Below are 27,517 nucleotides of genomic sequence, written 5' to 3' on the forward strand. Positions count from 1 at the left end.
AGCGATTCAGTGGATGACAATAAGTGACTATGGAAACAATTCAACTCTGAACATCAAAAGAACTTGAGATAGCTCATATTGGCCTGTCGAAGGTCGTCGGCCTTAAGGTAAAGCTGGGGAAGCTCGAAGATGCCGAGGTCCGGATTACTCAACTTTACAACTGCCGAACCGGCCAAACCAGAACCATTATCTACATACCTAGGTCTTCAACACTTGGTTATAAAGAACCGCCTTTGACTATTTATGTCAGTAATATAATCAATAAGGCCATCTACGAGCCAATATATACTCCTGCCAGCTAACCCATTCCCGTACGGTGTTCATCGTTCATCGGTGAAGAGATCTTAACTATGGAAGAATCCAAGCCAGTCGCACTCGTCATCGGTGCTTCCCGAGGCATTGGAAGGCAGATTGCAATCGACCTGGCAAAAGAGGGATATGCCGGTTTGTTTTTAACTCTACTAGATGGTCTTGTAAATTGGTTAACTGGCTTTCACTGCAGTTGTTATTGCGGCCAAAACCACATCAGATGCCGCCAAAACAGTTCCATTTCCACCAGATCCAAACTCACAGCAGTCGACTATCAACACGGTAGCTCGAGAAATAAATGAGTCTGGAGGTGAAGCCTTTGCGCTCCCAGTCGATACCCGGGATGTTGAGGCTGTTAAGAATCTTGTCCAACGGACTGCTGAGGAATTGTATGGCAGGCTAGACGTCCTTGTCTATAACTCCGGTGCGATATGGTGGTCATCCATTGAAAACACACCAGTTAAACGATTCATGTTGATGCAACAAGTCAATCCGGAGGGACTTTATGCTAGCATTCATGCATCTCTTCCTTATTTTGAAAAGAATGGATGGAAGGGAAGGATTATAGTTGTCTCTCCCCCGATATATTCTCGGTTCTTCAGGGGAAAGACGGCATATGCCATGGGTAAGTTGTTCACACTCGTCACAACGTATCGGCCATGAGCCAACTGGACTGATATCTGCCTTATAGGTAAGGTTGGAATGAGCGTTCTGACAAAGGGACTGGCGATGGATTTTATTCGGCAAAAGAGACATGAAATGGCAATCACAAGCATCTGGCCGGCTGTTGTAAGCATCAACCAAGACGCAATTTGGACTACAACCTTCGGGTCTCATGAACTTACGAATCCATCATGTATAGGCGATCGAATCCGCAGCAACTCAACGGGACACAAAGCTCGATCCATCGGCTCTGAAAAATCTCCGCAAACCAGTAAATCTTCCTCGACCCCTTAATAATGTGCCTTACCCAGCGCAACTAACTTGATCCATTAGACGATCTTCTCTGATGCCATTCTTGCCATGTTGAAATCTCCAACCTTTGTTGTCAATGGCCTTTTGGCATTAGACGAAGACTTCTTACGCGAACACTGCGGTCTCACTGATTTTTCGTCTTATTCTGTCGTTCCTGGTTCTCAATCACGACGAATCATGCCACAAAATCTTCCGGTTCTTGAGGTCGAGGAGCAGGATGACGAAGGTCAACGAAGGGATTCCACACTTTTGCGGCGCAAGGAGAAGGCGGATTCGAAGATTTAATCGGTTCTTTGTTTACCTATATAATATATTATATTGTAAAGGTTATCATGAACCCCAATGCATAAGAGGTTCAGATATGATTGATAAAAGGAGCTAATGAATTCATTAAGAGCTCGTATCTTAATGTCCCTATCTGAACTAAGTCCGTATCTACTTCGTTCATAGGTAAAGTCCTCTTTAAGAAAGGTTCATACACAACCCTATGGCTAGTGCTAGAACTGGCTAGGGGGCAGAGAGGTTGCTGTTGGCCCCATTTCTTCATTAATTTCCATCTCCGAGCTTGCGTCTTGAAGAGCTAGTCGATGCCATAGTTGGTCGCTCAAAAGACCTAGAAGAGGTAAGATGGGTTAGAACAACAGACAACCTGATTTATGATGAGCAGGAAGATCATACCTATAAGTAATGACAACGTTACTGTAAACAGTATCATGGGATTGGTCATGAACTTATAAGTCAAGTCAAAATTGGCCACAAAGGCGATGATGCTGAGCAAGGAAAGCCCTAGGACCGCCCGGGTAGTTGTGGCCCCAATTCTATAAATATTTTTCTCTGGACCGTGATAAACCAGGAAGACAAAAATAGCGAACATGAACAGGGCGAGCGAGGCCACGACAAAATAATACAGGAAGACAAAACCAAGAAGTTTGAGATACATCGTTAATAAGTGATCACTCCTTGAGACCGTATGGCCTTCTGGAGGGGTGATACCCATGCTTAAAAAGAGTGCCACTGTAACATTTCCCATTATATCATGAGATCTCACCATGTTGAGAGAACCTTCTCCCGCTGTTGATGCGCAGAGACGAGAATGACGCCTTAGGACCCATAAGAGACTTTCAATGTTATACTTCTCTCTCAAGGTCCCACGGCTGAAGTTTATCCGCATGTCTGCAATCGTGCTATTGAGGGAATCGATTGCATCTGAGGCACTGGGGCGTGGGATGTCGCAGGCGGACAGAATCGTATCGCGTAAACGCTTTAGTTTTAGTGACACATCGAGAGTTAGTGCTAGGATCTGTGTGCCCTCCGATAAAAGAATCAGGATGACGTGTAACGGGAAATGCAAGCAAGTCCATATCTGTTGTCGAATCTTTCCTAGCTTTTCTCCTGGCGTGATATCGAAGTATGACTGCCATAATAAATACTATATCCATTTGTTAGATTCTAGATTCTCAAATTTTCTATGAAGAATATTGTGGACTGGGGGTGGATTCCTACCACTGAAGTTGTGACTCCGAGTATATGAACGAAAGACCACCGGGTCCAACCGTTACCAACAGTCCTATTCACAATCCTGGTGACCGAGATGATACCATCACCGATAATTATAAGTGTAAGGAGGCCCATCCGAACATTAAGGTGTGTATCTTCAAAACCCATGCCTGATGTCTGGTTTGCCCTTGCCATTACTAATATGGTCTCAGCAGCGAACATAAGCCACCAAATAGTCCAGATATATGGTCCGATAGTGGCAGTGTGGTAGTCGAAAAGGAAGTAGAGCTGTAATTATATTTTAGATACTGATCTATGAAGGGTGAGGGTAATGGTGGTCTTACCCCTATGTACCCAAGGCTTACACCAAACAAGGATAAAGAGACTGAGAACAGATATGTAGCGGCAGTTTGCATAGATGGGGCCAAGAACATGGAGGCGATGAAATATTCCAGCGACAGCATCAGGCGACTTATCGCTAAAAGTATACTGAACGAATGGAATATCCACAGATTATCTGGCCGAACATGGGTCGCAAAACCAGAGCCTGCAGACGCGAATCCTACCATAGTTGCCAGCTGTACGGCCTTACATATTCGTTCGAAAATGGAATCTCGAGCAAAACGAATATCGAATAAAGTGACCTGGAGCCATGTAAACCATATTATTCCTAGAAAACCAACATACGACCACAATGCTACCATCCTCATTAGCATTCTTAGCTAGTCGTCACTAGGGCAGTAATCTCACACCTTCTATTGAATTTATATCGTTCGAAGATGTAAATGTGGATAGGTTTGCCACGAAAAAAAGATCGAAGAAGAGTTCGATAGGCGTAGCATCTGATTGTCGATAAAGGCGAGGAGGGCCATCGGTTTTGTCAAGGGGAGATTCGATCCAGCGTACACGGTAACTCATATACCTATGGCCACGTTGGTATTCAAAGTTGTAATCAGGGTCCGCGTTAATAACTCTTACTTATCAAACTTGACTCGTCTTCCACGAGTGCCCGTACGGCTGAACGAAAGGAATAAATGGCGAGCCATGTCCTATGACCAAGTTTATCCTTCAGAACCTCGGCTGTGAAAATGCCCGATATCTCGATACTTCGAAAATGCAACAAATCAACAGTAGACCTTAGTTAGGTATCATGCAGGTGGTGGTTTCCGTTACATCAGGACCACCGCAAGGTGGAAGGAGCAAGTTGTAGGAATAACAATTACTCTGAACAAACTCTTGACGTGGCGATATTCAATCTTCTTCGATTTCAGCGCCTGGTGCCGGCATAGAAACGGCTCCAAGGTTGTCAAGACCATGGTCAGCCTCAACATCGACCCCGGTAATGAGCTTCTCCGTTGCTGCAGTTGATCCGGCCTCCGCTCTGAGTTTCTCATACTTCTCGCCCGCCTCCTTCAAGAGATTCTGAATCTCGGTCTCTCTTTCTGCGATTTCCACTTTCTCCTTACGGAGTTCCTCGAGACGGTTGACGAATTGCATTCTGGAATTCTCCATTGCCGTTACACTCATTCGTAAACCGGCTAATTTCGATGCAAGTGTCGGAAGTGAAGTTATTTTAGGGGGTGTTTTTGGACGTGCCACCGCTTCTCGGTCATCTCTCTTTAAACCGTCCATCCCTGCGCGAGTCTGTGCAGACTCATACGCAGCTCGGCGTTCCGTTTCGGAATCATCATCGTCAGAGAGATCTTCTGCATCATTTATAAGTTCCTTCATATCTGCACGTTGGCGCCGTTTTTGCTCAATCTCCGCTCTCTTCCCCATTGCTATCCGCCCGTCCTCAACATAGTCATCAAATCCCTCCGCAAAATCCTCGTCATCGCGCACTAATCTTGTGTCGCTTTCTAGTGGTTTCTTGGATAACGTCCAGTCATCCTCTTCATCTTCCAACCCAGTATCATTCAGAGATATGTATTCTTGCTCCTTGGCAAGTCGACTTCGGCGTTCCTTTTTCTCTCGGATTTCGGCTTCACTAGGGATAGCAGACTGCCCGGAAAATTGTACTATTTCTCCAAACTTTCCAGCAATATCTAAAGCCTTGTCCTTTTCATCTTCGGTATCCGGGCGAGATACATTCTTCGGGGTAGAGTGTGTTGAGTTTCGTAATTCTTGAAGATAGTCTTTGCTATAGCTGGGTCGGTCTTCGTCACGACCTGCCCTGACAGGAAGTGCCTCTGACGATTTCGAGGATCTCAAGACTGAAGATCTCTCTAAAACATTGCGCCTTATCCCCGTTTTCTTTGGAATGACGACCTCTCCTTCGTCAGAAACGTCGTCCGTCATAGAAGTCCCACCGGCCCCAAAAGAGAGGTGTAACTTGGATTTCTTCTTTGGTTTAGAAGACGGCTTCCGAACAACAGGCTCTGGTTATAAAAGGTCAGTTTGTTCGTTCATCAAAGTAGCTCCATTAGAAGGTAAAGATATAAGCCTACCTTGCTCTGCATTCGCGTCGGCTTCTTCATCATCTGCGCCAATCCGCCGGGCCTTGCGCCGGCTCGCAAAAGAGGAGCTCATACCGGTGTCTAACTTGAAATAAACACCTAAACTCCGAATAGGTCACCATTTATATTGAATAGTAGCTGGAGAATATCTACAGATTGCGTGTGTATCCATGAAGCACGATATCACGGGGCAAGGTTTTTCCGCTCCGGCCTTCTTATCGCGTTCCTCCACCAGAACATTGAAATATGCAATTGTCGAGACAGGAGCTCTACAACCAATTGACGAAGATAAATATTTCAAGATGCCTCAAGCTCAGCCGGAGTTGAAAAAGGTAAGCCGGACGTCCTTGCTCGCAAGCATGATGTGGAGGAGGAGCTAATTGTCCACCGCATGATAGTATATGGAGAAGCGGTTGTTTGTCCAACTGAACGGCAATCGCAAAGTTCTCGGAGTTCTTCGAGGTTATGATGTATAGTGCTCTCAATACTCTGTGGCCTGTCGCAAATGCATGGTTAGCCTAACGTTGGAGTAGGTCTTCATGAATATCGTCTTGGACGAAGCTGTTGAGGAGAAGAATGGAGGTGAAAAGGTTCCGCTGGGCATGGTGGTAAGGAATAGAATGCCATACAAACGAACGCCATACCAGAAGCTAAGGATGATTTACGTATAGGTTATCCGTGGAAATTCGGTGGTCATGCTAGAGGTTTGTGCTTTCCTAGAAACGAAAGTGAATATACTACGCGGGGAACATTGCTAACCAGGTTGCTCTCTAGGCGCTGGAACGTATCGGTGATCGGTGATAGCAGCTTTTCAAACGCATGCGCGCGTTCCGTTCCTTTTTTGTTCGTCTCGGAGAGTTCATTCGGATTGGGTGGGATAATACATCAGAATTAATCAGCTATTTGATCCGTTTCCCGAATACCTGTTTCGTCGTTTTAATGCAACGGAGTTTTATGCCAGGCAGGTCACATATCATGCTTTGAAATGGGAATGAAATACAAAAATGGGAAGCCAGGGAATAACATTTAAAAGAATTGTTATTACTAGTATAAGTGTTACACTGCTTTGAAAAAAGATATGATATGCAGGAAAATTAGATCCTCCCCATAAACCAAACTCCATGCCTCTCGCGTTGTGATTTTTGTCGATTTAAAGTAAAAAAGTAATAGGAGCAAATCCAGGAACCAGAAGCCAGCCTCTTCCTCCCGTTGCGCCATTTTCATAACCTATCCGATGATAAACCAGCCCACTATCCGGGTTCCGAGCGCCGTCAAAGATGAATGTGATAATATGGCAAGCGGCGCGAAATAATGATAATTATGATAGTTAAAAAGACCTGAACGCGCATTTATGGGGCGGGAGAAAAACTTGAACTCTTGGTCTTAAGTTTCAATTTAATCTTTGGTTTGGTAGTTGAAGATGGGGGTGGTTGCGATGATGCGGCGGACACCGAGCCCAGCTTAGGGATTTTCAGTGTCACTTTATGGCTGAGAGGTGGAGGCGCGCCATTCATATCTTGTTCGCGCTTCCTCTTCACTGGTTGAGTAGATGACGGCGCAGCGCTAGGCTTCAACGTGCTTGTACTGCCAATTGGACGTGTGCGGAAACGGTTCGTTTTCCAAAATTTCATTTTGCCCTTGAAAACAAAATATGTTAGTTGATATCAAAAGTAGACGATTAATTAGACGGTGAGTTGTAAATCTTACATTTCCTAAATGCTGAGTCTTCCAGTAGCGAGGGTACTTTAACTTGACCATCGCGTGGTCAACGGGGTGGTATAAAGCGCCGACCAAGTAAACGAAATCACAAAGCTCGACGAGACTCGTGCGTGGCGAGTTGCATGCAGCCCATAGTGCCTCCTTTAAAGCTTTATTCGCGCCAAGTTCCTGTTTCAAGGCATCTAATGCTCCTGGGACCGTTTGTCTTCTCGCCAGCTGAAGTTGTCGGGCTTCCGTCGAAGATTCTTGTTCGATCACGAGCGAATCGTTTATCAACGAGCCGGAAGGCTCGGCTTCGGTGCCAAATGCAATCGTCGCGAGTGCCTCGCCGAATAAGCGATAAAGGTTGCGTCGGATCCAAGGGGAAGGATCTGCGGACATATTGTATATAAACCATGTTATCAGCTCTGGATGTTCGAACAGTCGAAATTCCAACAGCATCTCGAACGCCTTTAGCCTTAATTCTTCCAAGATTCCGGCACGGGTGTACTGAACCAACTGAACGAGGTCAATGTCTAGTACATTTGCCTTCATGAGTCGTTTTTGGCATTCAAGTGACGTTCTTGAGAAGATATTTTTAAACGAACCCGCCCACTCGTCGATTCGTCGGTATCGATCAATCTCGGCAATACAGTCTTTATCTAGCTGGTCCTCTGCTTGACGTTCGATCTCTCTGTTGATATCGAAGTCCACATCGTTGGAACTAGTTTCTCGTCTCCCAAGTAAAGCGTTGCAAATGGATTTGAGGAGAGTGGAAATGTAGAAACAATCAGAGAACTAACATACATTAGTTATTTACCAAATATAAATTTAGCATGTGTCCGGAGTAAAACATACCTCGTTATTGGAGTTGTCGTTGAATTTCAGTTTCTCATATAGAAATTGCTTCACTCTCACTGGCGTTGTACCATTATCATCCCTCACTTCTGCAATAGCCTCAATAAGCGCAAGTTGCACAGCATATGATGCTCGGTCTGAGAAATCGTTTGAACGAGCCATAGACGAATTTGGCAGACAGTATAGCTCCTGGAATGCGTTTTCTAGATGAAACAAGCCAATCCAATCGACCTCTTGCTTAGCATGTTTGACAAGGGCCTTGGTGGCAGCCGTTCGGATTCCATGAAAATATCGCCGGTCTAAAATTGTGCGAACAAAAATGGTCGATATAAGAGCATGCTCTCGCTGTGCAGCCATATGTTGTATTGACTGAAAATTATTAGCTTCATGTATACAAAATCTGACCTATAAAGCTGGCTTACCTCGAGTTGTGCAACCACGTCACGATCCTGTTGCAGCTGGGACAGGTACATATATCCAGGCATACCGAGGGACATTTTACATATCCATTCAAAGTCGGCATCCATTCTAATCCATTCGTAGGATTCCTGGCCCATTCGACTCTCGTCTTCTTTAGTCCACTCAACGAGTTTCCATTTCTCCATATCTTCATCTGACTGTAGCACGTCTCCCAGGCAATAAAGCAACACGTCATCTTGAGCTTCAATATTAGGATCCATACCCGACATTGCCGCAGCCCGTTCTTTCTGGCGTTTATTTCGTTTGAGGCGCTTATATTTTGTATTATAGGGGATATCAAACTTCGTGACCGGCTCTTTGATCTCAACAATATGCTCATAAGGTGTCCCATCTGCCTCGTGAATTTGAATGGTCATTGACCCTGTGAACACATGCTGCACAGCACCCGCATATACATTGCGGATCTCCTCTTTAACGTCCCTCATAAAGGTAGATCGCTCGAGGTCTCGAGCGGTTGGCTGTTCTGTTTGAACTTGAGATATCATCATCTCAACCACGAGTTTCTTCTTGTTGAATCTTTGGCTAGCCGTAAACCGCGGACAACCAGCTCCATAAACCCATTGGTTGAAGAAGGAGTCCAGCTTGGTGTGGCCTAGGCGTTCACACAGTTTTTGAAAATGCGCCGATGTAAGTTCGCCGTTCGGGATATCACCCATTCGTGCATTTAGAAAGATTCGAGATATAATTCGGGAGACGGTGGCCTTACCGCTTGCCTTGGAAAGTCGGCGTTCAAGGATGTAGAGGACAAGCGGCGCCTTTAATGAGATAAATTCCATCTCAGAGGGGTCAATCTTGAGAATGGCTCCCATATCCCAGAGAGACGGTCGCAAAACATCCAAGTCGCAAACTTTGTCTGCCATCATTTTCTGTCGAAATCTATATTCGTTGTTTCCGCCAATTTTTTTCATAAACGTGTCAGTGATGTAGTAAGCTATACCGACAATCACCCAAGTATCCGTTGGTTCTTTTGGGATGATACTGATACCGACCCACTGGCATGCTAACGCATGGACTATGCATCTCGTTGAATCATACATCATGTCAATAATATTTTCAGGGAAGAGTATGCGGTCACTGCATATTGATAGCCCCGCCGCGGGTAGGGTATCTGTGCGAAGGTCATCAACGAAACATAGCTTGTAGCTGGCAAACGGATAGGAGCCGTAAGTTAGTGAGATAAAGTCGACAGCTTTTGCCATCGGTAGACATGTATTCCTCACTTCTTCCGCCCTTCCAGGAAGACAGAAAGCATGGATGGGAACAGCATTTGCGCCAAGTTGATCATCCTCATCACTTTCGCGAAACTGGGATAGGTTAACGTATTCGAACGGTCCAATTGCAAATCCAATCTGCTGAGCCGATAGTGGTGAACTGCAGGAGAATGACACGGTCTTCCTAGTTTGGTCCTTAGGGTCAACGATGTCATCCGTCATGTCCCCCGAACAGGCAACAACCATATCCAACGCCGCATCTTCTGCCGAAAGCCCCGTGTTCCTCGAGCTATCTGTTCGCTTTGAGGTACCGTTCACAATCGGGGCCTCGGATGATTTGGAAAGTACATCTCCCAGCGTTCTAGGGCACCTTATCGAGACATCCCAGGTATTTCGAGAAGACATGTCATCCACGCAGGGGAACAAGCAACATGATTCCCCAGTATCTGAAGAATTAGCGGTAAACGCATGTGGATACCGCAAGTCACGGCTCTCCACGCCCACAAACTGGAACCCATCTCTTGGTTTCTCGATCGTAAATTCCATGTATATCGTTATCGCGGTAAACCTGGGAAGAGAGGCCTCAGTAACACGCCCGCTATCTGCCACATCCTCCGCACCGCCGGCCCCGCTGACGCCTCCCGAAGTAGCCCGTAATGACAGCTGAGTTTGCGCCTCGACCGAGAACGGATCGAGTTCCTCTATGCGAACAGCTTTCGGTATCGTCACTACCAACTCCGGTTCCGGGGGCGTTTTCAAAAGGGCGTCCACCTTCGAGGAAAGCTTTCGGTGGTACTGAGTGCCATACAGTTGTAGCGCGTCGTATGGGTCGACATATTTGGTCGTAGCTGCCCTCCCACCCACGGTTATGCGCTTCAGCTGGCCCTGACGGAAATTCAAACGGATGAGCCTCAGGTCCTTGTGGTCCGGATGGATGGTAATCTCGGTTTTCCCCTTCAAGCTCCGGCTGGCGAAATCGATATCAAGCTCAACTTTCTGATGGCTAACTGAGTATCCCAGCACCGGCGGAGGTGGAACACCATGTGTTTCGACCAGTCCCGGCATCATGATCCGCGCGCCCAGTCTCAGAACAGTTCTCCTATCGGCCGTTATATGGCGGCAGTATCATATCGCGTATGGATGGGGGCGTGAACGGAGTGCTGCTTAGTTGCGAGTCTGCCCAACCGGGTGAGCAAATCCTGCAATAGCATTGGTGAAGGAGAGCAGTGAAGGCGAATCTAAGACCGGTTAACAAGCCCAACACATGCAGCGAACACGGGGGACCATTATCAATGAGCTAAAAAAGAACACGGCGGTATTGTTGGGCTGGTGAAGCTCTCATTCACCCTTTTCTCCTTCAATACGCAAGTTCGAGCTTCGCGATCATTGAAATGCGCACAAACACCGCTAGTCCTTAAGAGGCTTAGCGCCAGATGAGTGCCACGTGATATTTTCACATGTCCGTGCTGGTCTCGTGACTTGACTTTTCTCCTTTACTTTTCTCTACCCCACGAACATTTTTTGAGCACTTGATCGACTTCAACGGCTTCGTTTTTCTCAAGAGAGAAGACGCAGGAAGAAGTGCTTGTCGGCTTCGATCAGTTCAAATCTCAGCATGTTTTGAAGCTTAGCCTTGGCCTTGCACGAGTTCTCAGGTATTTTACCATGGACTCTATCAGGAAGCTTGCCGGTAAGTTCTTGCTATCAAATAACCGTTGGGGGCTTTACCCTGTTAACTCGCACGCGACAGGATTGGGAGATTCCTTGACGGATGAGACCCTGGCTCCTTTAAGGACGTATAAATACTCGAGCGTCGATAAGTCATATATCTCTCGATATATACTCAAACATTATGTACTGTCGCTCTCTCATCCTCAGTCGACGCCTTTAAAAAGATTGAAGATCCAATATATTCTCCCTGTATGAAATGTACATAGGTCGTGTACTGATCAAATACGATTCGAACGTTCTAGTGGAATGCCTTCGTCGAACTCTTGCCGTTATGGATTGCTCCCAACATGGTCACCCTGCTCGGGTTCGGATTCATTGTTGGGAACGTAATGCTACTCGAGATCTATATGCCAGATCTCGTAGGACCGGTATGTGTACTAAACTTAACGCCATAAGATGGCACTTGCTTTATTGTAAGGTGCATAAATGCTGATAGTGGGCTGTTGGTTTGATCTTAGGGTCCATCGTGGCTATATTATAGCTTTGCTATAGGCATCTGGATGTAAGTTTACCCCTTAAACTCCGGAAGACTATATCTCCTTTTGTGTTTTTTTGATAATAGACCGCTGACAAGGACACTAGGTATTCTACTATGGATAATGTCGACGGCAAACAAGCTAGACGCACGGGCACGTCAAGTCCGCTGGGAGAGCTATTTGAGTACGACTACAAAAGATAAACCCCTTTTCCGTTGTAGTTGAAGAGCTAATATGTGATGTACCTGGGACAGTCATGGAATCGATTCCTTGAACTGCACACTAGCGAGCTTGCTAGAAGTTGCCGCCATGGGCCAAGGGTCGACAAAAATCGGAGCCTTCACCATGCTAATCCCCTGTCTACCAATGTTCTTTTCAACGTGGGAGACGTATCATACCCATACTCTCTACCTGGGCTACTTCAACGGGCCCACCGAAGGATTGATAATTGCAACCACGATTATCATAGCAGCAGGCTATTACGGACCAGAGATCTACTCTCGCCCCCTCGCGGACGGACTCGGCTACCGGGAACAGCTCGGAGATATCACCTTCTTAGACCTATGGGTCTTCGTTCTTCTCACCTCCTTCTTCACCGCTCACTTGCCCGAGTGTGTCTACAACGTGGTCCAAGCACGACGACGTCAAGGTCTACCAGTCTTGCCGATTTTCCTAGAGTGGACTTCCATCATCGTTTCAAGCATATCAGCCATCTCCTGGATCTACTCCCCGCATTCCTTCATCCTCAAGGATAACCATCTAGTCCTGTTTGCAGTCACCCTGTGCTTCGTGTTCGGGCGAATGACAACGAAAATAATCCTCGCCCATCTTACCAGACAGCCATTCCCTAACTGGACTATTCTGATCACACCCCTTATCGGTGGTGCTGTCCTGGTCAACCTGCCCGTATTCGGTTTACCAGCCATTAGTGCACGCGTCGAACTATGGTACCTATGGGGCTATCTTGCTTTCGCGTTTACTGCATACATGCACTGGGCCTTATACGTTATCGGCCGCATCACGACATTCTTGGGCATCAACTGCTTGACGATTAAGCATCGCCGCTCATCGCTGAATGGTCCCGTCCTCGGTAACGTTACCAACAGCAAAACCCAGGCAGGATATAATAAGCTAAACCTGGAAAAGCCAGTCAAGCTGAACTAATTCTAACCATGAAGAGTTGTGATAGATGCTGGAACGAAGTTTTTCCTTTTTTATATAATATAGGCTCAAATTTCGTATATTAGAGGGCACACTGTACACAGTAAGAAATATAGCTTTTCATACATCATGTAAATGTTGACGACCATGCAGTGATCATGTTTTACACATTGTTGGTACGCTCTAGTTAATGACTACCTTTCAAAATATATCGCCGGATGACTCTGTTACCACACTCCCATCCATATATCCATGTTACATGGATTGCCTGAGCTAGATGTTCCTCCGCTGCCGCCTCGCATGAAATAACGTACAGCTAATTTGCACCCTAGCTTGCCAGCCTATGACGAAGCTCGCATATGCAGGGCACACGGCTACCGCTATGTATATATATACGCCTTGCTCTCAGCTAGGCCTCGGACTGATGCAATATGCCTCGAAAAATGAAGAAAATAAAGGCCATTTTCAACAGAAGGAAAGGCTGGCTGAAATCAATCTTCAGCCATACAGATGATAAGACTAGCAGCGACTCTACCTTACATGCACAGCCTGACCTAGCACCCGAGGTGACTCCCGCCATCAGGTTCCCCGATGGAGTTGAAGTCTTGCATAATTGCGTCGACGCTAGAGTTGATATCTACTTTATCCACGGTTTGACCGGTAACCGGGACAGCACCTGGACAGGCCATGGACAACTTGAGCCCTGGCCGAAGACACTACTTCCGTCCAGGCTTCCTAGAGCTCGCATCCTCACGTACGGCTACGACGCATACGTGCTAAGGGCACCGTCTGGATCATCAAACCGGTTGATTGACCATGCCATGAATCTTCTAAACGACTTGACGAGGGATAGAGCTCGTAACGATGCCTCGTCTCGTCCGCTCATTTTCGTCGCCCACAGCCTCGGGGGCCTTGTCTGCAAGGAGGCCATCCTACTCTCGCGAAATAACCCCGAACCTCACCTTCGAGGTATATTCGATTGCACCAAGGGCATTATATTCATAGGCACCCCCCATAAGGGATCCTGGATGGCTAGTTGGGCAAAGATACCCGCTTCGGCTCTTGGTCTCATAAATTCTGGGAACAAAGCATTGCTAGATGTCCTACAGACGGATAACCAGCTTCTAGAGTCTGTTCAAGTCAGGTTCTGGTCGATGATACGCGAAGTGCGAGAGGCCGGGAGACGTCTCGAGGTGACCTGTTTCTTCGAGGAGCTTGGTCTGGTGTTAGTTGGAAAAATCGTGTCTAAGGAATCAGCGACGCTCGAAGGCTACAGCTCTTTTAGCATCCACGCCAACCATAGCGACATGGCCAAGTTTAGTTCAGCGGAAGATAACGGATTCGACAGGCTACTCGGTGAGCTGGTCAGATGGGAATCGCAAATCGAGGATTCAACCGTCGACCAACCGTCACCCTCGTCGGCTGAAGAAGCGCCGGTCGACAAGCCAGCCAGTACGACCATTAATAATTTCGGCTCTGGCGAACAATTCTACGCAGTAGACGGCGTCCAGAACAATGCTTTAGGCAGTGGCAATCAGTTTCCCGGGGCTACATTCAACGGGCCGATGTATTTTTCCTAGATCCTCCACAGCCTATAACTAGTTAACTATAAATACTAACATCTCTCTGTCTCTTGTCCCGCTTAAATTCATTTATTTACACTCAAAGCTGCCAGTGTAGCAACTGTTTCCAAAACATCAGCATGGCTATTCAACCGGTAAATATCCATCAGTTATGGGATGAGAAACACCCTTAAGGAGCTATCGCCGACTTCACGTTCCCTTCAGTTACGCCAAAATGAACAGCCCCCGTGAAAGAAGCCCCAGGGAACTGGTTTCCACTGCCTCTGGTGTTGTTCTGCGTTCCCCCGATAACGACATATTGTTGCTTGCCGTGGTTGGTGATATTGTAGCCTGCTTGTTCGTCTGGTATGGATGGCTCCATCTTTGACAGCTTCTCGAGAGCTTCGCGCAACACCTTAACGTGGGATTCCATTGCTGCTTCGATCGTGCCATCCTTAGCCATCTCACAGACGTCGGTCATCATACCCATTACCAAGACCTCTACCCGGTTCCCTTTGCCCTCTTTCTGTACGGCTATTTTGTAGCGCTCGAAGCTGGAGGCTCTTGGTGCCTGGGCAACTTCCTCGAACACGCTTTTGGCCAATTTTGATTTTGCGTTGCAGGCCTCCAGTGAGCTCATGGCGCTTCGGCAGCCTTGGGCTAGTTCACCCCCGTTCAGTTGGGTTTTGGCGGCCTGGAGTGCCCCCTTGATAAGGGTTAACCCTCGACCTGCTTCGTGGAAGGCCGGCCGGAGACCCTCGTCGTCGTTGACAAGGTCGTATACTTCCGCGGCGCCATTCAAGTTGGCGATGGTGAGAGAGATTAGCCTGGTGGCGGTGGTAGTGGTGTTGGTGTCTGCCATATTTGCACGGAGGACGTGACGACTATCTGAATGGATATTTGCTAAAGAGACTTGGGTAGGTATAGGAGAAAAAGCCCGTGGAAGGTCTTCAGTGTACGGAGTAGGGTTTCTGGTATTACTCTCTTTATAGCGATTGAGAGGCTGTCTGCTCTACTTCAATATCCAGCCTCTTCAACAGCAGCAAGACCTCCGCAATTGGTGAACCAGACAACTCATCGGCCACCCCAAGGCTGGCTCAGAGGAATGGCGTCCTTTTCCTTTCTTTTTGAGTTACTGCGACATCTAACGGCTGGTGGCTAATAATAACGGGTCAACGACTACCAATAAGCTCGCTAATATCCAGCCTTCCTGATACTCCTTGCAGAGGATCAGTCAACTTGCCATCTAATTGCATAAGGGTAAGCAGGGATGATAGGCTGCGACTCTACTTCTATCTGATAGCTGTATGAAGTCGTTCCCTGCAGTCTGCATAGGCCCTTGTGACCAGCTGGGTTATTAACTTATACGAGATGCATAGAGAAGATGTCAGGCTACCTCAAGAGTTCATGCGCTACCTGCATGGTAACTAACACCTAGCCAGTTATCGACTACGAAGAGTAACCGCCCGTTATACGCTGAGGACTTTCTCCTTGATGAAGCCCAACATTTGGTCAATGGATCGGACTGAGGTGTTATTATTGGATCTGATGGCGAGTAGTCCATTAGGCTTGACCTTACTCTTCCATTTAGCTATACGGAATGCTTATTCTTTTCAAATGGCAGTAGTTTTATCCCGTTACAAGATAAAAATAAACGGCTGGCTTCTGCTGAGGAACTCCGTACCGAGTACATGTACATGTCATCGCCATGTTCGCATGCAGATGGGAGCCTCGTCTGCAATTTCTCATGTTTCTGTATGAGAGCACTGCGATGCTTGCATGAACCCTCATTGGCGACTCCTAGTTAGCCGACGACGACCCTTTCAGCCTTGCTTGCGCTTTTATGGCAGGCGGCTACGCACTTCTTGCATATTTGTTCGCTGTTCTTCGAGCACAGACAGACGAGATGCTACCCTCCCTCCTTCAACAGCCTTCATCATTTCGACAGGAATACCGTTTATTTCAGGAGTATCTACTTGGTAAAAGCTCCCAGACCTATGTGTGCGATCAATCTCACATCCATAACTCTGATTACCCCAGTTCCGCCTTTGATTCCTCCCCAATTGATCCAAGTTACCCTAGATGATGGAGTTGGCTGGGAGTTCTTCTGAGAGCAAATTCTCCGAGAGTCACGGCTCTGATAACCAACCCATCACTCCTGTCTCATCTCACAACCACGGCGATATGGCCCGAAGCATCGCTCCTGGAGGAACACAGAACAATTCATCCGGCGATGGCCCACAATTCCCCGGGGCCATATTTCAAGGGCCCGTGAACTTCGGTAAGAATACCATTTTACTATTCAATGAGCTTTATAGCATTCTAACTGAGATCAACTACCTCAAGCTCAACCTCCAAAGACTCCACAGGAACTTTCCTTGGAATCACAGGCGCCTTGCTTGCAATCGCTAGCCTTCCTGGACATGGAAAAACGGTTGAACGATATCGGCGCTGCCGCTGAAGGTACCTGCGCGTGGCTGCTCCAACGCGAGGAGTATATGAACTGGATCACCAATGATCGGGGGCTGCTTTCGATCGAGGGAAAGCCTGGCTCTGGAAAGTCAACTTTGCTAAAATACGCTCTCAAAAACATCGAGGAAAGATTCAGCGGTCAAGGCAACCCCGTCATCCTCTCATTCTTTTTCCATGGCCGTGGTTCTGAACTCCAAAAGACACCACTCGGCCTTTTCCGGTCACTTCTCCATCAGCTCCTCTCCGAGGTCCCCGATGCACTAAAAAATCTCCTTGATCAGTTCGAGAAACGACGCGAGAAGCTGGGCGAGCCGAATAAAAACTGGCAGTGGCATGTAAATGAGTTACAGGACTTCTTCCAATCCTCACTGCCAGAAATTTTGGAAAGCCGCCCAGTCTGGCTATTTGTTGACGCACTGGACGAAAGTAGCGATGACTACGCGCACAACTTAGCAAGCGAGTTCAAGACCTGGCTCCAGAACCTTCCACCCTCTTGTCTACAATTTCACATCCTCTTCACTGTTCGTCGCCATTTGATTCTGGAGTTGGAATATGGGCTCAATATTTGCCTTGAGAGTGAGACTACAGAGGATATTTCAACCTATGTGGAATTCAAGCTTTCTACTAAGCGTAAAGCTCCGACTACCGTCATTAAATTGATCACCGATCGTGCCTCTGACGTTTTCTTATGGGCTCGCCTCGTAGTCGAGCGTGTTATTAAGAGTGAACGTCAGAAGGTTGAGTGGACGACTATTGAAAAGGAAATTATGGATATCCCAGAGGAACTTCACGAATTATACGCCGAGATTGTCAGCAATATGAGCAGGAAAGCAGATTCCCTCAAATTAATCTAATGGATATGCTTTGCCACGCGGCCCCTAACCCTGGACGAATTGCGATGGGCCATGGTTATCGATGCTAATATTAAATGCCCACATCGGTCGTTGAGCGAATCTCAGAAGGCGGGCGATTTTCCAAGTAGCCTTGAGAGCATGAAAAGTAAAATTGAAACTTTTAGCTGCGGTATTGCTGAGGTTGATCAGTCATCCGGCACAGGTATTGTGCAGTTCATCCACCAGTCAGTCAAGGACTATTTCGTCGACGGGGGACTATCGATCCTTGAGAACGGTGTGCTCTCAGCTGAGACCCCTAAGGGTGATTTGGTAGGACGCGCACACTACCAGCTGTCTAGATCCTGCCTACGCTATTTGGCAATGGAGGAGATGTATCCGGTAAAGGAGATCACTCACCTAGGCGCAAGTTATCGCGAGAAGTTAGCTTGTGACTTTCCCCTGTTCGAGTATGCCATGTTGTCATGGGCATTGCATGCAAGTCAAAGCGAGATGGGGGGTGTCCCTCAAGATGATATTCTAGAATATTTTAACTTTCCATCGGAAGATTTCACGCAACTTTTGAAGCGGTTTTCCCACATGGTATATTATCCGCTTACCGATGGCCCAAGAGACATGACTAGCCTATTACACATTGTGTCGCGATATGGGCTGATAGGACCATTACGGGCGATCCTTCGACATGCGGAGCAGGATGGTTTTGATATCGACATGCGGGATACTTACGGTCGGACAACACTGATGTGGGCCTCTATCGGTGGGCATGCTGATGTTGTCAAACTGCTCCTCAAAATACCCGAAGCTGAGGTCAATGCAAAGGAGGGCATCAGTTTAAACCCAGCCAAATGGCCTCTATTCAGGCGACTCTTCAACCTGGACAAAATTGATGTTAATTTAAAGGATAATGGTAGCATGACACCACTGGCTTACGCTTCAAAGCAGGGAAACAAGGACGTCGTTGAGTTGCTTCTTAGGATACGTGGAATTGATGTTAATACCCGCGATAAATTTAACCGTCGGACGCCGCTCATGCACGCTGCCATGATGGGACATAAGGCTGTGGTTAAGAGCCTTCTTAAGAGCCCGGACATTGATATCAATCGAGCAAATCGTTACGGTCAGTCGCCACTAAGTTTTGCCGCCCAGTTTGGCCGTGACGCTATGGTTGAGCTACTTCTCAAAACAGGCAGATGTGATATCAATAGCAAGGATGGCTGGGGTCGGACGCCGCTCATGGCCGTCGCGCGGGTGGGACATGAGATCGTGGTTGAACGCCTTCTTGAAATAAAGGATCGTTGGGGTCGGACGCCACTATTTTTGGCCGTCAAGTGGGGCGATGATACTGTGGTTGAGCTACTTCTCAAGACTGGCAGGTGTGATATCAATAGAAGGGATAACTCGGGCCGGACGCCGCTCATGGCTGCCATTACCAAAGGGCATAAGGCTGTGGTTGAGCGTCTTCTAAAATTGCCTGGGATTGATATTAGTGTAAAGGATAGTACACTATTAACATATGCGATCTGCCAGGGGGAGGGGGACATGGTTAAGGTCCTCCTTGATACGGGCATGTTAGATATCAACGAAAGGGATCCTTCTGGTAGGTTACCTATTGATCACGCTACCATACGCGAGGAATACAACACGGTTAAGCTGCTCCTGGACGCAGGCTCGTTAGAAGCAGGCTCGCCGTGCAATCACAGGGTGCTGGTGCACACCCAGAAGCCCTAATATACCCATGGTGCTAAATAATACTTTAGTCTGCATCTCTTTACATTGCTCATTTCTTTAGCGACTGGTTAGTCAAAAATTCTAAATGACTAAATTTGGGGAAATCGGCAGTAATTTCAGTTAGAAATGGGGATGGCAGCTATTGCACACGGAAAAAAGGTCAGAGACTTTCAAGGAAAAGTAGAATAACTAGTTCAGTAAACCTACATAGTAGAGGACATTAACTGGTAGATCAAAATGCTCAACCCATTTTCTAGAGTGCCGTTGGCTCGTATTATCTGTAGGTGCAAACCGCCATATATGCGGCCTTGAAATAAATGAATGAAGAGAGGAGAGTTAACCAGGGTGATGGGATTCGATTGAGGCGTAAATAAATTCCCAGTGAAGGCGGGCTTTACAGTCAATGGATATATTAAACGCCTTGAGATATGGTTGAGATGTTGTAATTATGCTTCTTTGTGGCTTTGGTGGCCGAGGTTAAGGCTGGCCAGGCGAAGCCGCAATCTATTCACGGATCAACGGATGCGGGGAAGTATATAAGCCGACGCGACTCATGTAAATATGAAGATAGAAAGACGTTCTCTTGATAATTTGATAATCAACTGAAATAGTAATAATCATTTCTACTATAGCCATCTAGATCACGATGGTCAATCTACCTGAAACCTTTGCCGCTATTCCACGCCAGGAGTTCCTCCTCGGCCCTTCGCCAATCCACCTCTTACCCCGGATGACCGCAGATCTCGGGGGCCAGGTCAAGATATATGCAAAGAGAGACGATGTCAGCTCCGGCCTAGCATACGGCGGCAACAAGACACGCAAACTCGAGTATCTGGTCGCCGATGCCATTGCCCAAGGATGCGATACTCTCGTTAGCATCGGCGGAATCCAGAGCAACCATACCCGTCAGGTTGCCGCAGTGGCAGCTCGAATGGGGTTGAAATGTGGTCTGGTGCAAGAGAAATGGGTTGAATGGTCTGACCCAGGCTACGAGAAAGTCGGCAACATCCAGCTTTCCCGACTGATGGGCGCTGACGTGCGGATCAAGAAGATGACCACCTTTGGAATCGAACACAAGGATACCTTGAAAGCTTTAACGAAAGAATATGAAGCCAAGGGCCAGAAACCTTACTATATACCCGCCGGAGCATCCGATCATCCCCTGGGCGGCCTCGGTTTTGCACGCTGGGCCTTCGAAGTTCGTGAACAAGAGAAGGAACTGGGTATCACTTTTGATAACATTTTCGTGTGCGCAGTGACGGGCTCCACGATGGCAGGAATGGTCGCTGGCTTCAAGCTGATTGAAAAGTTATACCCGGATGAACCAAAGAGGAAGATCATTGGAATCGACGGCTCGGCTACCCCGGATAAAACCCGCGCCCAGGTTCTTCGTATTGCGAAGGGTACCGCAGAGAAAATTGGTTTAAAGGCAGATGATATAACGGAGGCAGATATCGTGCTAGACGAAAGATACCATGCAGGAACTTACGGCATTCCTGATAAGCAGACCTGGGAGGCGATTGAATACGGGGCTAAAATGGATGCATTCATTACGGACCCGGTGTATGAAGGGAAGAGTCTTGCTGGGCTGATGGGGTATCTGAGGAACGGCGAGATAAAGACTGGGAATATCCTCTATGCGCATCTCGGTGGACAGTTGGCTCTGAATGCCTATTCTCAGCTTGGACATGTTGAATGATAAACCTCTGAAAGGAAAGGCAAGTTAACATGCATCGCTATCTACTTTTTCGACGGGGATTTGGAATAGCATTCAGATAGGAATTTAATTGATCCCAGCAATAACTTTGAAATTCCAGAGTTTTATACACAATCTTGACTCTAGCTCTCGTATTTATTTAGTTCAATGGCTCTCTCCTGCCAAGACGTGCTAGTTCGACGTGATGCTTTCGAGGTACAGGCAACATCTCGACCTTACCTGAACATAGCCATGGCTTCACTGCTGAATTTACCAAATGAACTTCTCTTGTTCATCTTCAAGGAACTCGGCGATTTAGATGATGTAGCCCACCTTGAAAGAAGCTGTCGGCACCTGCACAGTCTTTTGGAATATGGTTCTCATCGATTGGACATTTTCAGAGCGGTGATCGTATGGCTTCATCCCCTTGATTAACTATATAGTAGTGTCTTGGATCTAATCAACAAGCCCAGATCAACGCTGAACATCATAAGTATGATGTTGACTTATGCTACTTTATAGAGGCGAACCAAGCATACGCATCAAACTATATCGACAAGCTCATACCAGCAGATGACAGCCGACCACGGTACTCTAAATTTTTCGAGATATATGATGAGGGTGTGAATACCCTGACAGACGAGTTTGTGTGGTGGATTGCCTGTCGTTGGCAAGGACTTCGAATTTTACAGGATCTCTACCTGAATTCATCGATAAACGCATCATTTTGCCGTTCAGTGTACACTTACAACGAACATGATACCTCCTGTACTCACACATGCAACCGTTTGGCAGCAGAAGGCCCTCTGCATAAGCCCAATGTCGGTCCTCTCACTCTAAACACCGTCACTTCCTTCAGCTCCAGGCAGACTCAGCGATTCTATCAGGCATTAACTGCTATCTGGCTTCCCATCGAAGCCTTGGTTCTGGCAAGAGTGTCTGTCTATCCGACATCTGATGAACAACAGATAGTATTTGACTATGTAACCGATATCTGGGAAGGTGACGGTAGGGGCTCTCTTTCGGAGTCGTTTGACATACTGGAAACTTATGATTTTGTCTGGAGGTTCCTGGGTCGAAGGATATTTCCCAAAGTTGACGACTATACTTCCTGGACTCGGAATAGACATTTTAAAGCTCACGGTAGTTCTGAAGTTAAGGCGTGGGACAACTTTGTCAAGTTCACTCGGCAGTACCTGAGACCTTCGAGCATCATTGAGTTGCTTCTGCTTTCCGCATGGAACAACGGGTCGTGGCCGTCGAATAAACCATATTATCTCCAGCAACTTGGTCACGCAGACGAAGCGTTAGGCGTTGTTGAAGATGATACTGGAGACCCAATGAGCCCATACTATTCACTTGCAGATATCGAAGTCGGTATACGAAGAAAGCTCAGAGATTGTGGCCGCAATTCTCCGCCAGGTCTCGGTGAGGCGTTCGATAACTACCGGGAGAAATGGTGGACGAGCGATGCACGGGGGAAAGTTATTACCTGGGAAGAAGACGAGGCCTTCATTATTAACCGCATCACGGTGGGATTGAAACGAACGCAACCTCAGCCTTGAACTCTTGCACATGCAGTTAGCACTAGGTCTTCTTATTATCGTCTTAACATCCAGTAATGAAGTAGACTGCTATCCTGTCCCTTATCCGTAACTATCAAATATCCTGCTTCATGTATATACTCCCACCGTATTATCAGTCACGTGATATAACCCCCGGTATAACCCCTAGTTATTTGCACTCTATAACTCACCTCAGTCCTTTCTTCCACTTGGCATGTCCTTTTTCTCTCTTGGCTCTTCTCTCTTCTCTCCTCTCTCTTCTCTCTTCTCTCCTCTCTCTTCTCTCTCTTCTCTCTGCTTTCACTTGGTCTCTTCTCTCTCTGCTTTCACTTAGCTCTTCTCTCTTGGCTTCTGGTTTTGGTCCAGTTGGTTTACGTTGAGTTCTTCACCTCGGTCCTTTCGTGGTCTTGGTATGAGCTTACCTAAGCCACGTATTACATAAGGACCGCGTTATCGATAAGAAGCTTGCTGATATCAACAAGGGCAAGTTCATCCTCATGCGACGTTCGATGCATCCTCAGAACCCAACACACCGCATACAATATGCCGGTTAAGCAGACACCCGGGTTAGATGGTATCTCAGCTAAGAGACGGCAAGATGACAGCGGCGAAGAGGAGGAAGACGACTACATGTCCATGTCATTCCTAGACGAACCTCAAGCTAAAAAGGAGACGTTTACCCAGAAGAAGCTCCGGAAACTAAGAGAGGTAGGTGACATATCACCTCTCTGAAGGCCCAGTTATAAAGGTGAATAGACACTAACCAGCTCCCTTTGTTATCTTAGGCCGAAGAAAAGTCGCGCGTCCCCTCAAAGGCCGAGTTAGCTGCTGCAGAAGCTGCACGTCGTGAGGCCGCACTCTCAACGAGCGCAATTGATACGTCCAGTAAAGGGTATCAGATGATGGCGAAACTGGGCTATAAACCAGGTAGCGCGCTTGGGAAGAAAACTCCGTCTGAGACTGCGGGTACCGAAACGGATCAGCGCCTTACCGAACCTTTGGGGATATCTGTGAAGGAAAATCGAGGAGGAATAGGACTGGATACGGAGAAGAAGCGGAAATTCCGCGAGGAACTGGAAGGAGAGGCAAAGCGGGTGAAGGCTGTGGAAAGCGATTATCTGGAGCGCGTGAGAACTGAACGGGAAGAGAAGAGGCAGGAGGGACAGTTTCATGCAGCTCAGAAAGTCATTGAAAGATTTGATACCGAAAATGACGAAGACGGAACCGAAGCAACTAATATTAATGGCAACGGTCAACAAGTCATCGCAGAAGAAGGGAATTCTGATGACCAAGACGCAACGGCTAAGAAGGGGAAAACGCAGGGCACCAGGCCCATCGCAAGGGTCAACATCCTTTACCGCGGATTGGTGCGGGCTAGGGAGGTAAAACTACGTGAACAGCAAGCCATCCGTCGTCGATATGAGTCTCTCTCCTCGCGTGACTCGTCGCAGCTGTATTCCGAGAAAATTCCGGGGTTACCCACATTTGCCGACGATGAGTTAGAGGTCGACGATAAGCTGGCCCTGGGTCGCACGGCCGAAGGCGAGGTTGTTGAGGTCGAAGCTGATGACGAGGATGATGAAGAACTGGAACAGTTCAATTCTCTTGGTGTGCAAGAACGGCTATCCCGTGCTGTGGCATACCTGCGGGACAAATACAACTACTGCTTTTGGTGCAAGTATAGATATGAATTGCCGGATATGGAAGGCTGTCCGGGTCTGACAGAAGAAGACCATGATTGAGCGTGGGGTCTCATTCTCCAGGTCTGTATCTGGTTCCATCCTTGGGTACCAGCAGCAGAGCTCTCCATTACTCGTGCCAGCAGTTGGCATCTCCCTTTTTGCCACTGTGTACGACTTTTTTTCCTGGCTGGCGACATACGGCTGAGGTGAGAACCTCTCGTCGATACGGAGTACGTACGACACTGATGCTTCCCCATGACCAGGCCATGCTGTCCGTATACCTTCATCTTATATCGTACAGGGTCATTGCTAGGTGGTACGTTTTCTAACGGCTAATCGTTGTATATAGAGCATGGGTTACGTTTCCTCCGAACCTCCTGACACGGGGAATGCAGGTGTGTATCTGCGAGGATAATCGTTATTGAGCCTCCAAGACTGTTAGGCAACATCTTGTCCGGCTATACATGGGTGTCGTGCCCTATTATAGCTTGCCATGTTATTATACCGCATGTTAAGCATGTCGTGGGACATAAGAGGCCACAGCTAGGTCTCTTTGCCAACGGTTGGGCCCCATCTCAACGTACTTATGCTGTGACACAAGTATTTCCCGAATATGCGGAACGGCAATGACGTATCTTAACTACGAACGATGTACCTTGCACGGAGTTGAAGTCGGATAAATTCAGTACTATCTAGTGGGCGAAACATAATGAAGGACATGTACGGTTATTTTTAACTCAAGAGATGGCCGGAGCATTGAGCCGAATTACTCCACTATCTTGTCACATTTAATGTTGCATGTGTTGCATGCATGTTATATTGTCAAATAAAACAGCCGAAACCACCACACGTCTCAAGAACGTCTACTTTCACAAGCAATCTTAAACACCAACTTGAAGCTCTGTTTACGTACATGCTGCAACGTAGCGGCTCACAGGGGAACGAATTGTGAAGAAGGGAAAGAGGTAGGAGAAACAAATAAAATCGCTCGTATCAGCAAAGAATTATTATTCTTTTGACAATTAATAAACGTAATGAAATTAACTAGAGTGTATCCTAGTGAAATCAGGTATATGCAGAAATTAAGTAATGTAAAATCAATCAGAATCGTCATTAGATTAGAACACCGTGTAAACCCCCTGTTGCCTTTGAAATTCCAAAAAATAAATAAAGAAATAAAAGGAGAGAATGAAGGGGAAAAAAGAAGAAGAAGAATTGAAATAAAACCATGGTATCATCCTTATGTCCAAGAAATTGTTTGTAAACCGAAACTATGGACAGTGCGTGTGTGGCGTTGGTTATAACGAGTATATATGCGAAACAGATAAGAAACGGATAAGAAACGGGTAAAAGGATAGTGTGCCCAGAGTACTCTACTGGAGTCTTTTTTGGGGGCTAGATCGAACGTGCGGCTAAGTCTCAGGATGATCTATGTCTCCAGACTCAGTAGATTCGACGGTATTCATAGATTCGGCCTTTTCGGATTGAGATTTTTCAGATTCAGCAGCGCTGGCAGCTTCGAGGTCCATGACCAATTTCTCCATAAATTCCATTAGAGAACGGTCCTTGCAGCTCTTGATTCCCTTGACGCAATCGCCGCAGATTCGTAGACAGCAGAACACACATCTCCATCGTACTTCTTGATCAGACTTGAGGCACGTCATGCAGTTCAATGGATATAAGACGTTGCTGGATCGCACGAATGTTCGGTGGAAGTGGTAGCAGGAGAAATGGGATTTGTTGAGTGGTGGAGTGTGGTATTCTACTTTCTTTGGTGGTCCAACTGAATGGGCAGAATGGTCTGAGGCGCAATCGCTTTTCGGCTGACTTGTGGCCTTGACTGGCGAATCGACTGTGCTGATGGTGGTGTCATCCATCTCGGATGCGGATACTGGGGTGCGTGAGAGGGGAGAGCTTGAAGCTGATGAATTCTCATGCTGTTGGTGGAAGTCTGATCGCTGTGAGTCGCTCGAGACGTAGCTTATTGGGCGTGGAGATGGTCTGTTTGGTTGAATATGTTGCATGCGTGGACGGTAATATCGTTGCGTGGGAGTGCCGGGAGGAGTTGGGAGAAGCTTTTCACGACTCCTTACTCGCGGCATGCCCTGGTGGTAGTCTCCTCGGGGGTTGGCAGACGGTTTTAGGTAGTCATTTCGGTGGTGATTATCTTGTCTCAATTGCTGTGGTGGAATTGGTGATGGAAACCGTAGTTTGGTATACTGTCGGGTATCAAGTGCTTTGGATGTAGGTTCGGCCGGGAGTTGCACCGTTAATATAGAGACCTCGGACGCCATGTGTGTATAGTGTTGCCAGTAATTGGGCTTTTTAAGGGCGTAGTGTTGGTGGAGATTTCCGTTTTCTTGACGGGACGGTAGTAAGATGGATAGTTTTGTATAGGTCGATAGCGGGGGAACAGATAAAGCCTCCGTCAAGGAAAAAGGGATAATAGGCAGCTCTTCGATCAAAGACGAATGGCAGCGGACTTATCAATGTATCTCACAAGACTCTTGTGTAATCGATGTCTGTTCCACACGCAGTCCTCCTATTGGGATCTGCAAATTAAACTGTGAGAGGATGGGATGAGTATATGGAAGAAAGGGGGGAGGGCGACCAAAAAAAAAGGCAGATATTGACGACTAAAAGGCACCACGATCAGGGAGATAAAAACAAAAAAAATTGAATTTGTCTAGCGGTGAATGCGGGTATAAGAATAAACGTTTCTTGTTGCGCCAGCTACTTCATTTGGCGACGATTTTGCGGAGTCCGGATGTACGAACTGCAGCTTATCAACCAATACCGGAGCAAGACGAGAAGCCGGGAAAAACAAGCTGCTCTGCCAGAGGCGGGAATGATACGGGACCCTAGATGCGACGATCGATCTAAAATACTCGATTACCGTGCCGTCGGTTGAATCACTCCTGGAGGGCAAATTACGGACGTGATAACTCAGGACTATGCATCGTATCCACCCGATCCCTTGCCACCCCGTGCTTTCAGGACGGATATACGCACTGGGAGAGAAGGCCAGGGGAAGCCCAGAGCCACTCGTTCACAGCCACATTGTGATGGTGAGAGCGGGAGTTGACGGAGAAGGGGAACGCTCCGGCTA

At 47.2% G+C, this 27,517-nt stretch overlaps 11 protein-coding genes across 11 annotated transcripts; 7 read left to right on the plus strand and 4 right to left on the minus strand.

The window, feature by feature from the left end:
• Window positions 1-350: 350 nt before the first annotated feature.
• Window positions 351-1,569, plus strand: GIQ15_04836 (short chain dehydrogenase family protein; the record flags this gene model as incomplete). The annotated part of the gene is made up of 5 exons (XM_033552253.1): window positions 351-444; window positions 503-934; window positions 1,001-1,098; window positions 1,172-1,243; window positions 1,306-1,569. The coding sequence occupies 5 exons, from the start codon at window positions 351-353 to the stop codon at window positions 1,567-1,569; spliced, it is 960 nt and encodes a 319-aa protein (XP_033405983.1).
• A 2,463-nt stretch (window positions 1,570-4,032) lies between these two features.
• GIQ15_04837 (uncharacterized protein) lies at window positions 4,033-5,310 on the minus strand (the record flags this gene model as incomplete). The annotated part of the gene is made up of 2 exons (XM_033552254.1): window positions 4,033-5,159; window positions 5,229-5,310. The coding sequence occupies 2 exons, from the start codon at window positions 5,308-5,310 to the stop codon at window positions 4,033-4,035; spliced, it is 1,209 nt and encodes a 402-aa protein (XP_033405984.1).
• Window positions 5,311-6,586: 1,276 nt separating this feature from the next.
• On the minus strand, window positions 6,587-10,552 carry GIQ15_04838 (transcription initiation factor TFIId 127kD subunit; the record flags this gene model as incomplete). The annotated part of the gene is made up of 4 exons (XM_033552255.1): window positions 6,587-6,874; window positions 6,945-7,733; window positions 7,794-8,162; window positions 8,216-10,552. The coding sequence occupies 4 exons, from the start codon at window positions 10,550-10,552 to the stop codon at window positions 6,587-6,589; spliced, it is 3,783 nt and encodes a 1,260-aa protein (XP_033405985.1).
• Window positions 10,553-12,057: 1,505 nt separating this feature from the next.
• GIQ15_04839 (cholinephosphotransferase 1) lies at window positions 12,058-12,855 on the plus strand (the record flags this gene model as incomplete). The annotated part of the gene is made up of 1 exon (XM_033552256.1): window positions 12,058-12,855. One exon carries the CDS (start codon window positions 12,058-12,060, stop codon window positions 12,853-12,855), a length of 798 nt encoding a protein of 265 aa, XP_033405986.1.
• Window positions 12,856-13,295: 440 nt separating this feature from the next.
• On the plus strand, window positions 13,296-14,432 carry GIQ15_04840 (uncharacterized protein; the record flags this gene model as incomplete). Its single annotated transcript, XM_033552257.1, has 1 exon — window positions 13,296-14,432. One exon carries the CDS (start codon window positions 13,296-13,298, stop codon window positions 14,430-14,432), a length of 1,137 nt encoding a protein of 378 aa, XP_033405987.1.
• A 172-nt stretch (window positions 14,433-14,604) lies between these two features.
• Window positions 14,605-15,276, minus strand: GIQ15_04841 (uncharacterized protein; the record flags this gene model as incomplete). The annotated part of the gene is made up of 1 exon (XM_033552258.1): window positions 14,605-15,276. The coding sequence occupies one exon, from the start codon at window positions 15,274-15,276 to the stop codon at window positions 14,605-14,607; it is 672 nt and encodes a 223-aa protein (XP_033405988.1).
• A 1,220-nt stretch (window positions 15,277-16,496) lies between these two features.
• GIQ15_04842 (uncharacterized protein) lies at window positions 16,497-19,465 on the plus strand (the record flags this gene model as incomplete). The annotated part of the gene is made up of 3 exons (XM_033552259.1): window positions 16,497-16,695; window positions 16,761-17,695; window positions 17,930-19,465. The coding sequence occupies 3 exons, from the start codon at window positions 16,497-16,499 to the stop codon at window positions 19,463-19,465; spliced, it is 2,670 nt and encodes an 889-aa protein (XP_033405989.1).
• Window positions 19,466-20,111: 646 nt separating this feature from the next.
• Window positions 20,112-21,164, plus strand: GIQ15_04843 (1-aminocyclopropane-1-carboxylate deaminase; the record flags this gene model as incomplete). The annotated part of the gene is made up of 1 exon (XM_033552260.1): window positions 20,112-21,164. The coding sequence occupies one exon, from the start codon at window positions 20,112-20,114 to the stop codon at window positions 21,162-21,164; it is 1,053 nt and encodes a 350-aa protein (XP_033405990.1).
• Window positions 21,165-21,413: 249 nt separating this feature from the next.
• Window positions 21,414-22,726, plus strand: GIQ15_04844 (uncharacterized protein; the record flags this gene model as incomplete). The annotated part of the gene is made up of 2 exons (XM_033552261.1): window positions 21,414-21,572; window positions 21,635-22,726. 2 exons carry the CDS (start codon window positions 21,414-21,416, stop codon window positions 22,724-22,726), a joined length of 1,251 nt encoding a protein of 416 aa, XP_033405991.1.
• A 543-nt stretch (window positions 22,727-23,269) lies between these two features.
• On the plus strand, window positions 23,270-24,468 carry GIQ15_04845 (coiled-coil domain-containing protein 75; the record flags this gene model as incomplete). The annotated part of the gene is made up of 2 exons (XM_033552262.1): window positions 23,270-23,434; window positions 23,512-24,468. The coding sequence occupies 2 exons, from the start codon at window positions 23,270-23,272 to the stop codon at window positions 24,466-24,468; spliced, it is 1,122 nt and encodes a 373-aa protein (XP_033405992.1).
• A 1,352-nt stretch (window positions 24,469-25,820) lies between these two features.
• Window positions 25,821-26,702, minus strand: GIQ15_04846 (uncharacterized protein; the record flags this gene model as incomplete). Its single annotated transcript, XM_033552263.1, has 1 exon — window positions 25,821-26,702. One exon carries the CDS (start codon window positions 26,700-26,702, stop codon window positions 25,821-25,823), a length of 882 nt encoding a protein of 293 aa, XP_033405993.1.
• Between the last annotated feature and the right edge of the window lie 815 nt (window positions 26,703-27,517).

This window comes from Arthroderma uncinatum (assembly GCF_011692745.1).
Source record: "Arthroderma uncinatum strain CBS 119779 chromosome Unknown scaffold3, whole genome shotgun sequence".
NCBI lineage: Eukaryota > Fungi > Ascomycota > Eurotiomycetes > Onygenales > Arthrodermataceae > Arthroderma > Arthroderma uncinatum.